The sequence below is a fragment of the Physeter macrocephalus genome, chromosome 11 (assembly GCF_002837175.3).
Source record: "Physeter macrocephalus isolate SW-GA chromosome 11, ASM283717v5, whole genome shotgun sequence".
In the NCBI taxonomy this organism is placed as follows: Eukaryota; Metazoa; Chordata; class Mammalia; order Artiodactyla; family Physeteridae; genus Physeter; species Physeter macrocephalus.
In genome coordinates this window covers 49,644,586-49,655,641 of record NC_041224.1, presented here as the reverse complement: position 1 = coordinate 49,655,641, position 11,056 = coordinate 49,644,586, and the positions used below count along the sequence as shown (strand labels likewise).

The 11,056-nt window shown below is 36.7% G+C and overlaps 2 protein-coding genes across 5 annotated transcripts in view; one reads left to right on the top strand and one right to left on the bottom strand.

The window, feature by feature from the left end:
• MNS1 (meiosis specific nuclear structural 1) overlaps window positions 1-11,056 on the top strand; it is a 132,006-nt gene that overhangs the window by 80,368 nt on the left and 40,582 nt on the right. For 3 of the 4 annotated variants that reach the window (XM_055087972.1, XM_055087973.1, XM_007110726.3), the window contains one exon: window positions 6,048-6,684. In XM_055087972.1, coding sequence (XP_054943947.1) covers window positions 6,048-6,140 — 93 coding nt within the window. In that variant the 3' untranslated portion in view covers window positions 6,141-6,684. Of the gene's footprint in view, window positions 1-6,047; window positions 6,685-11,056 lie in introns of those variants that run through there. The other variant, XM_028496315.2, reaches the window with a different exon arrangement.
• The window catches only part of TEX9 (testis expressed 9), a 74,726-nt gene continuing 70,448 nt past the window's right edge, over window positions 6,779-11,056 (bottom strand). Inside the window, exons 11-12 of the mRNA XM_007110727.4 lie at window positions 7,646-7,780; window positions 6,779-7,064 (exon numbers count right to left, since the gene is read on the bottom strand). Of these exons, the coding sequence (XP_007110789.2) occupies window positions 6,990-7,064; window positions 7,646-7,780 (210 nt within the window). The 3' untranslated portion in view covers window positions 6,779-6,989. The remainder of the gene's footprint in view (window positions 7,065-7,645; window positions 7,781-11,056) is intronic.

Genomic DNA, 11,056 nt, shown 5'->3' with positions numbered 1-11,056 from the left:
ACCACATTCACAGAAAGACAGACAAAATGAAAAGGCAGAGGACTATGTATGAGATGAAGGAACAAGATAAAGCCCCAGAAAAACAACTAAATAAGTGAAGATAGGCAACCTTCCAGAAAAAGGATAACCAGACCTACCTGCTAGTGTTGGAGGGTCTCCTGCAGAGGTGGGGGGGCATCTGTGGCTCACCGTGGGGACAAGGACACTGGCAGCAGAAGCTCTAGGAATTACTCGAAGAATTAAAGAACAAACAGAGATGAACAAAACAATAACTGAAATGAGAAATACACTAGAAGGAATCAATAGCAGAATAACTGAGGCAGAAGAACGGATAAGTGACCTGGAAGACACAATGGTAGAATTCACTGCTGCAGAACAGAATAAAGGAAAAAGAATGAAAAGAAATGAAGACTGCCTAAGAGACCTCTGGGACAAGATTAAACACACCGACATTTGCATTGTAGGGGTCCCAGGAGGAGAAGAGAGAGAGAAAGGACCCGAGAAAATATCTGAAGAGATTACAGTCGAAAACTTCCCTAACATGGGAAAGGAAATAGCCGCCCAAGTCCAGGAAGCACAGAGAGTCCCAGGCAGGATAAATCCAAGGAGAAACATGTCAAGACACATAGTAATCAAGCTGACAAATATTGAAGACAGAAAAATTCTTAAAAGCAACAAGGGAAAAACGACAAATAACATACAAGGGAACTCCCATAAGGTTAACAGCTGATTTCTCAGCAGAAACTCTACAAGCCAGAAGGGAGTGGCATGATGTATTTAAAGTGATGAAGGGAAAAAACTGCAAGAATACTCTACCTGGCAGGGATCTCATTCAGATTCAATGGAGAAATCAAAAGTTGTACAGACAAGCAAAAGTTAAAAGAATTCAGCACCATCAAACCAGCTCTACAACAAATGCTAAAGGAACTTCTCTAAGTGGGAAACACCAGAGAAAGAAAGGACCTACAAAAACAAACCCAAAACAATTAAGAAAATGGTAATAGGAACATAAATATCAATAATTACCTTAAATGTGAATGGATTCAATGCTCCAACCAAAAGACACAGCTCGCTGAATGGATAAAAAACAAGACTCATATATATGCTGTCTACAAGAGACCCACTTCAGACCTAGGGACACATACAGACTGAAAGTGAGGGGATGGAAAAAGATATTCCATGCAAATGGAAATCAAAAGAAAGCTGGAATAGCAATTCTCATATTAGATAAAATAGACTTTAAATTGAAGAATGTTACAAGAGACAAGGAAGGACACTACATAATGATCAAGGGATCAATCCAAGAAGAAGATATAACCATTATAAATATTTATGCACCCAACATAGGAGCACCTCAATACAGAAGGCAAATGCTAAGAGCTCTAAAAGAGGAAATCGACAGTAACACAATAATAGTGGGGGACTTTAACCACCTCACACCAATGGACAGATTATGCAGACAGAAAATTAATAAGGAAACAAAAGCTTTAAATGACACAATAGACCAGATAGATTTAATTGATATTTATAGGACATTCCACCTGAAAACAGCAGATTACACTTTCTTCTCAAGTGCACATGGAACATTCTCCAGGATAGATCACATCTTGGGTCACAAATCAAACCTTGGTAAATTTAAGAACACTGCAATCATATCAAGCATGTTTTATGACCATGACGCTATGAGATTAGGAATCAATTCCAGAGGAAAAAACGTAAAAAACACAAACAGATGGAGGCTAAACAATACGTTACTAAATAACCAAGAGATCACTGAAGAAATCAAAGAGGAAATCAAAAAATACCTAGAGACAAATGACAATGAAAACATGATGATCCAAAACCTATGGGATGTAACAAAAGCAATTCTAAGAGGGAAGTTTATAGCAATAGAATCCTACCTCAAGAAACAAGAAAAAATCTCAAACAATCTAACCTTACACCTAAAGGAACTAGAGAAAGAGGAACAAACAAAACCCAAAGTTAGTAGAAGGAAAGAAATAATAAAGGTCAGAGCAGAAATAAATGAAATAGAAACAGAGAAAATAGGAAAGATCAATAAAACTAAAAGCTGGTTCTTTGAGAAGATAAACAAAATTGACAAACCTTTAGCCAGACTCATCAAGAAAAAGGGAGAGGACTCAAATCAATAAAATTGGAAATGAAAAAGGAGAAGTGACAACGGACAACACAGAAATACAAAGCATCCTAAGAGAGTACTACAAGCAACTCTATGCCAATAAAATGGACAACCTGGAAGAAAGACAAATTCTTAGAGAGGTATAACCTTCCAAGACTGAACCAGGAAGAAATAGAAAATATGAACAGACGAATCACAAGTAATGAACTTGAAACTGATTAAAAATCTTCCAACAATCAAAAGTACAGGACCAGATGGCTTCACAGGTGACTTCTATCAAACATTTAGAGAAGAGCTAACACCCATCCTTCTCAAATTTTCTAAAACATTGCAGAGGAATGAATGCTCCAAACTCATTCTACGAGGCCACCATCACAGTGATACCAAAACCTGACAAAAACTACCAAAAAAGAAAATTACAGACCAATATCACTGATGAATATGGATGCAAAAATCCTCAACAAAATACTAGCAGACAGAATCCAACAACACATTAAAAGGATCATACACCATGATCAAATGGGATTTATCCCAGGAATGAAAGGGTTCTTCAATCAATGTGATACACCATATTAACAAATTAAAAAATAAAACCATATAATCATCTCAATAGATGCAGAAAAAGCTTTTGACAAAATTCAACACCCATTTATGATAAAGACTCTCCAGAAAGCGGGCATAGAGGGAACCTACCTCAACATAGTAAAGACCATATACGACAAACCCACAGCAAACATCATTCTCAATGGTGAAAAACGGAAACCATTTCCACTAAGATCAGGAACAAGACAAGGATGTCCACTCTCACCACTATTATTCAACATAATCTTGGAATTCCTAGCCACGGCAATCAGAAGAAAAAGAAATAAAAGGAATACAAATTGGAAAAAAGAAGTAAAACTATCACTGTTTGCAGATGACATGATACTATACATAGATAATCCTTAAGATGCCACCAGAAAACTACTAGAGCTAATCAATGAATTTGGTAAAGTTGCAGGATACAAAATTAATGCACAGAAATCTCCTGCATTCCTATACACTAACAATGAAAGATCAGAAAGAGAAATTAAGGAAACAATCCCATTCACCATTGCAGCAAAAAGAATACCTAGGAATATACCTACCCAAGGAGACAAAAGACCTGTACTCTGAAAAATATGAGCTGCTGATGAAAGAAAGAAAAGATGAGACAAACATGGAGAGATATACCATATTCTTGGATTGGAAGAATCAATATTTTGAAAATGACTATAGTACCCAAAGCAATCTACAGATTCAATGCAACCCCTATCGAAGTACCAATGGCATTTTTTACAGAACTAGAAAAATCTTAAAATTTGTATGGAGACAGAAAAGACCCCAAATAGCCAAAGCAATCTTGAGGGAAAAAAATGGAGCTGGAGGAATCAGACTCCCTGACTGCAGACTATACTACAAAGCTACAGTAATCAAGACAATGTAGTACTGGCACAAAACCAAATATAGATCAATGGAACAGGATAGAAAGCCCAGAGATAAACCCAAGCACCTATGGTCAACTAATCTATGACAAAGGAGGCAAGGATATACAATGGAGAAAAGACAGTCTTCAGTAAGTGGTGCTGCAAAAACTGGACAGCTACATGTTAAAAGGATGAAATTAGAACACTTGGCCCCCGCTTGCCACAACCAGAGAAAGCCCTCGCACAGAAACGAAGACCCAACACAGCCAAAAATAAATAAATTAAAAAACAAAAAACAAATAACACTTCTAACACTATACACAAAAATAAACTCAAAATGGATTAAAGACCTAAATGTAAGGCCAGACACTATAAAACTCTTACAGGAAAATATAGGCAGAACACTCTGACATAAATCATAGCAAGATATTTTTTGACTCATCTCCTAGAGTAATGGAAATAAAAACAATAATAAACAAATGGGACCTAATGAAACTTAAAAGCTTTTGCACAGCAAAGGAAACTATAAACAAGATGAAAAGACAACCCTCAGAATGGGAGAAAATGTTTGCAAATGAATCAATGGACAAAGGATTAATCTCCAAAATATATGAACAGTTCATGCAGCTCAATAGTAAAAAAACAATCCAATGAAAAAATGGGCAGAAGACATAGACATTTCTCCAAAGAAGACATACACATGGCCAAGAGGCACATGAAGAGCTGCGTTTACAATAGCCAGGTCATGGAAGCAACCTAAATGCCCATTGACAGACGGATGGATAAAAAAGATGTGGTATATACATACAATGGAATATTAGCCATAAAAAGGAAGGAAATTGGGTTATTTGTAGAGACATGGATGGACCTAGAGACTGTCATACAGAGTGAAGCAAGTCAGAAAAAGAGCAAGAAATATTGTATGTTAACGCATATATGTGGAATCTAGAAAAATGGTACAGAAGAACCAGTTTGCGAGGCAGAAATTGAGACAGATGTAGAGAACAAACGTATGGACACCAAGGGGGAAAGTGGGGAGGGGGGTTGTGGTAGTGGGATGATTTGGGAGATTGGGATTGACATATATACACTAATATGTATAAAATAGATAACTAATAAGAACCTGCTGTATATAAAAAAAAATATTTCGGAGGGCCTGGGTTTCACTCACTTCTTACTGTTACAAATTAACAATGTGATCTTAGCCAGTAATTTAACATCTCCAAAATGAGAGTTGGTCTTGGCACATTCTATTAAATATGAGCTGGAATTACTGAATTTAAATTTTAGAGGCTCTTTTCTCCTCTTTCAGTGTAGGAAGTCTAAAACTATAGCAGTTCTGATATTCTGGTGATACACAGGAAAACCTTGTAATTGGTATCAGTAGTCACAGATACATGCTTGAACTGAGTCTGAGACAGATCTGCTGTATAGCAGGAGGTTACATTATAACTAGGTAACCCTGGTTTTTAAAAGTACTTCCAGAAGATAGCCAATTTTCATGTATGTCTGAAATACGTTGACTATAAAAATAACAGTTTCCTAGGCCACATAAACATTTGGACTCATGTAAATAAAATGTCCATCCTTCAAATATAGAAATTATGCCATTGATACTGTATTCAGTCAAAAGAATCAAGTGTATATTTTGCTTAGTCAGTGCAAAGGAAGGAGAAAGAAATGTGAACACTTATTACCTGTCCATAGGACCTTATAGTAATAGGATTAATGAATACAAAATGATACATTAATGACAAAAGCCATATGGAATTGATAAATTTCATAAACTAGACTATAAATTCTGGGAGAGTCTTAGGGTTTATATATTTGTGTAGCAAAGTAATTGCGGAAATGGGAGAGCCTGATGATAACCTAAAATGATTTTATCCTAGATCCTAGTGGCTCCAAATGACCTAAATTCTCTGGATTCTTAGGATAAGTAAATATTCAAGTTTAATTTTGTTTTAAAGGGATTAAGATTAGTTGGCTTAACTCCACACCTGGATTCTTTCCTGTAAGTTTGAATGTTTGCTGATTAGACACAGAACTGAGGCAAGAGCCAATCCCATGCATGAATCTGGCAAAGCTCAATCTCTTCACCCTGACCTCCCTCATATCATACTGTAGGGCTGTTTCAAAACAAGGGTAGAGGGTATAGTATGGATTAAATTAATTCCTATTCAGCCCATCAAAACAGTAGTACTTGTAGTAATAAAGCAGAAGATCCCAGATTCCTATGACAAGTTCTAACACAGGATCTGGTAAATCAGGAAATCAGGTCAGGCTAAGAATATTCCATATATAGAAAGTCATAATTTCAGAAAAATTTTTTTCATAAATATATTAAATAGATTATCTTGGAAATAACTATAAATTTCATGTCTGTATATCTGTTAGCATTAACGAACATTTAGTGAATTACTCTGGCATTCATAGTAACCCACAAAATATTTTTCTTGTAGGGAGTATTCAAAAAAGAGGATGATATTGATATGCTTGGTGAAGAGTTTAGAAAAGCATACCAGAAAAGGAGTGAAATTTGTGAAGAGAAGTGATATCATCAAAATTTGGTAAACCTGGATTCTTTTGTATGTTACCACTAGATGTCAGTGTAACTTCTGTTTTACAGTTCAGTGAGGGTAGGAATCCAGTCTTTGGATTTTCTAAAACATCTCTATTTCATCATTTTTAAACAATTATTTGTAAGAAAACATTTGTTTTTGATAAAAATTAAATTACTGAGTAGTTTTTCACTGCAAAATTAATGGCAAAGTTAATTGCTTTTAATCAAACTATTGTTTTTGTACTAATAATTTGAAGATCTGAATTCTACACCACACTCCATACAGAGAAATATATATATATATATATATATATATATATATATATATAAAATCCAACAATCCAGGAGACTAACCTCTCCATACCACTTCTGTGTTGGTGTCTTGGAACTTTACTTCCCTTATTTGGCCAGGGAAAACTTTACTTTTCTCCTCTTACAGTAGACAGGAAAAGAGTGAGGAATTTCAACGTGCTTTATTAGCTAATGCACTTAATTGTCAGAACACAGAAACAGTTTCTCTCGTATAAACATCATTTACAACATAGAGTTACATCTCTAGAACATAAAATATTTTCTGTTCAAATGCAGTTGAAAAAGGGCTAGATGGTCATAAGAAAGATAACAATCAAAAGTTAAATTCCAATTGCTTTATTTTATAAAATATTTCCATTTTGTGATAGATATCAATTTTACATCCCCAGATCTATACAGGGAATTTGAAATTATTTTGATTTATCAAGTATCTTCATTTCTTAGAGTAAAAATAATTCAAACCATTACAACTTAAGTTAAATAAAGGGTATATCCACCATGCACTATAGGTTAAAAAATAGATCACTTATTAATTTCCCCATTCGAGTGCCTTCATAAATTCCTCTTCAGTGAAAGACAACATCTTGGCAGCTTCAATATGCATCTGTTTAAAAACAAATACTGTCTAATTTAGTGTTGAGTAGACCACAGAACAACAGGAAATTTATAAAGTGTGTGTATAATATGCTATCAAATTAAGTTTTGTTGTAGGAATGTGTAATTCTAATTACAATAAATGTGACATTTGACATGGTCAGCCTCTAAAAACCTTCACTCACTGCTGGTATTGTACCAACCTGTTGAGAGAACAATTCAATAATATTGTAATACCTAACCTTTGCAAAAAGGGACAGTGGCAAAGCCATGAATTCATATCCTCTTACCACTAGGTAACTTGTGAACACAACAAAAGTGGTTTGGAATCAGTTTTCACTCTTCAAGAGGCAAACGGATCCCCTAAGTTATTTTTATATATGGTATTTTCTTTAGTTAGGGAGTATCCATATTGTATTTACTAGTCCTATTTCCACATTTCTAATTTACTTGCATTGCTGTATAGATAAAATTTTGCGACTAAGCTTGTCAAAATAAACATATCTAAAGTAGAAATACTAAATATCTTAGTAGAAAGAGCCAAATAACATCTACAATTTATTTTAACTTTGTTTTTTAGGATAAACTCACCTTCTGCCTTTTTAAAACATCAATTAATTTTAATTGTTTCTTGAACCCTATCATTAATTCTCCTTTTTGTCTTTCTAGCTTCTTGTTTTCTGATTTTAATACTTCAATTTTTTTGTGTTCTTCATTTGCTATATCCTGCAAAAAGAAAAAAAATCCCATTTATTCTTTGCAGTATTTGAATGGAAAAAATGATCATATCAGCAATAAAAGCTGTTTTTAGTTTTTGCATTACTAAATTACTGTAACTTTGATAACTTTTAATGATGCTCACACCTCTAGCATTTTAAAAAACGTTTTAAAAATAACAACTCAGTTCTAATTCCAATAATGCCAAAGTAGCTTATATTTGAAGGCAGAGATGAGTAATCAGTAGTAAGCAGAAACTGGAGATGGTTATGACCCTTGAAAAAATGGAAGCATACTGGTTGAGATCCACATTCAGCTGGTTTCTGAGAGCACTTTTCAGTTCATTGGTTCACAGGGGACAGACCTGAAGCAAAAAGTATCAGTCTTATTGGGCTAAGGAATTGGACAGCAGGGCTGCCACGATGGTAGAAATTTCCAGGTGGGAAATCCCTCAAAATCTGCATACACAGCTCCCTCAAATCCTTGGCACCTAAATAACATGTGCAGGGTGAGACTCCTAGGAACCCATGAAAGATAACAGTTGTGGTCTAAAGAGCTGAGCAGAGAATTCAGCCACTGCCCATGATAAGGAAGACCGAGTTTGTAATCTTGGTAAAAATTAATTGGATGAGCTTTGCAGCAATTTGGACAATGGAGAAAAAGGACCAGTGAACTCTAACACAAGTAGAAACTATTAAGTAGAGGAACATCTGGTACTTGGAAAAAATGTGAAAGGATGTCTTTCATGCAAAAAGGGCAATGATACCAGAAGGAAATCTGAATCGACATACACACACATTAAAAAAAAAAGTATCAGAAATAGTAACATGTGGTAAAGATTAGTAGAGTTTTTCATTAAAAACTTCTCTTTAAAAGATAATTGACAGTGGGTTAGATTTGGTTGCCAAGATGGCAGAGTAAGACCCTGAGCTCAACTCCTCCCATGGGCACACCAAAAGTACAACTATTTACAGAACAACTATTGATGAGAAAGACCTGAATCTAACAGAAAAGATCTTCTCCAACCAAGGATATAAAAAAGGAACCACAACAAGATAGGTAGAAGGAGTGGAGGCACAATATTGTCAAGACCCATACCCCAGATGGGCAACCCACAAACGGGAGGCTAATTACAATTACAGAGGTTCTCCCTAAGGAGCAATGGGTCTAAGCCCCACATTGGGCTCCCCAGCCTGGGGGTCTTGTACTGGAAAGACAAGCCCCAGAACGTTTGGCTTTGAAGGCCAGTGGGGCTTACTTTCAGGAGACCCAGAGGGCTGTGGGAAATAGATATTCCACTCTTAAAGGGTGTACACAAAATCTCACATGCTGCAGGACCCAGAGAAGAAGCAGTAATTTTTGAAAGGAGCCTGGGTTAGACCCACCTGCTAATCACCAAGAGGTAAGAGGCAACTGAAGCTCATCCTTGGGACATAGGCATTGACAGCAGTCATTTGTGGGAGCCCATTCTATCACGTGGACACTGATGCTGGGAAGCACCATTTCAGAGTCCTCCTCTAGCTTATTAGCACTGGGACATGGCTCCACCCACCAGCCTGTCAGCACCAGTACTGGGAAGCCTCAGGCCAAGCAACTAGCTTGGTGGGGACAAAGCCCCATCCACCACCAGCAGGCAGGCTACCTTAAGATCCCCAGAGCCTACAGCCACCTGGAACACAGCACAGCCCTGCCCACCAGAGGGCCCAGGACCCTGCCCCACACACAAGAGCAGAGGCACTAGCCCCAGGATCCCCAGGGCTTTGCAGCCAGAGACCCTGGGACCCAGCTCCACCCACCAGTGGGCCGACACCAGCCCAGGACCACCACAGCCTGCCATAGCAGGACCCAGCCCAGCCACCAGCACTGGGTGCCTCCCCACCACTAGACCCTGGCCCCACCCACCAGCAGTCCAACACCACCTCTGAGACACCTTGGGACCCTTGGCAAGATTCAACACACTTTCATGATAAAAAACACTTAAAAAACAAGGAACAGAAGGATTCTACTTCAACATGATAAAAGCCATATATTGACAAGCCCACAGCTAACATCAAACTCAATGGTACAAGACTGAAAGCTTTCCCTCTACGATCAGAGACAAGACAAGGATGTTCACTTTTGTCACTTTTATCCAACACAGTACTGCAAGTTCTGGTCAGAGCAGCTAGGGAATAAAAATAAAAGGCACCCAAATCAAAAAGAAGGAAGATTATCTCTGTTCACAGATGACATTGTCTTGTATGTAGAAAATCTTATAAATTCCACAATTTATCCATCCGAATAAATTAATTTGGCAAAGTTGCATGATATAGAATCAACACAAAAAACCAGTTGTTTCTATATACTACTAATGAACATTCCTAAAAAAAAAATTAAGAAAACAATTACAAATATAATACCATCAAAAAGAATAAAGTACTTAGGAATAAAAGTAACCAAGGAGGTGAAATGCTTTTACACTGAAAACTTCAAAACACTGCTGAAAGTATTTAAAGACAAACGAATGGAAGGATATTCTGTGGTCATAGATTAGAAGATGTCAATACTACCCAAAGAGATCTATAGATTCAGTATGATCTTTATCAAAACCCCAATGGCATTTTTACAGAAATAGATCCATGGCTAGCTAATATTTATATGGAATCTCAAGGGAACACAAATAGTCAAACAATTTTAATGAATAACACAAGTTGAAGGTCTCACACTCCCCCATTTCAAAACTTATTACAAATCTATGGTAATCAAAATAGTATAATACAGACATAAATATTTACCAATATAATAAAGAGCCCCCAAATAAACCCTTGCATATAAAGTCTAATGATATTTGACAAGGATGCCAAGACATTCACTAGGAAAAGATGGCCTTTTTTAACAAATTGAGCTGGGAAGCTAGATATCTCCATGCATAACAATGAATCTGTACACCTACTTCATATCATATACAAAAATTAACTCAAATTTGGTCAAATACCTACATGTAAACCCTAAAACTATAAACTATTAGAAGAAAATGTAGGGGAAATGATCATGACACTGGATTTGGTTGTGGATTCTTGGGTATGAAACCAAAAGTACAGGCAAACAAAAGAAAAAAATAGATAAATTGGATTACATCAAAGGACACAATCAACAGAGTGAAAAAGGAACCTACAGAAAATATTTGTATATCATATACCTGATAAAGAGTTAATATCCAGGGCTCCCCTGGTGGCGCAGTGGTTGCGCGTCCGCCTGCCGATGCAGGGGAACCGGGTTCGCGCCCCGGTCTGGGAGGATCCCACG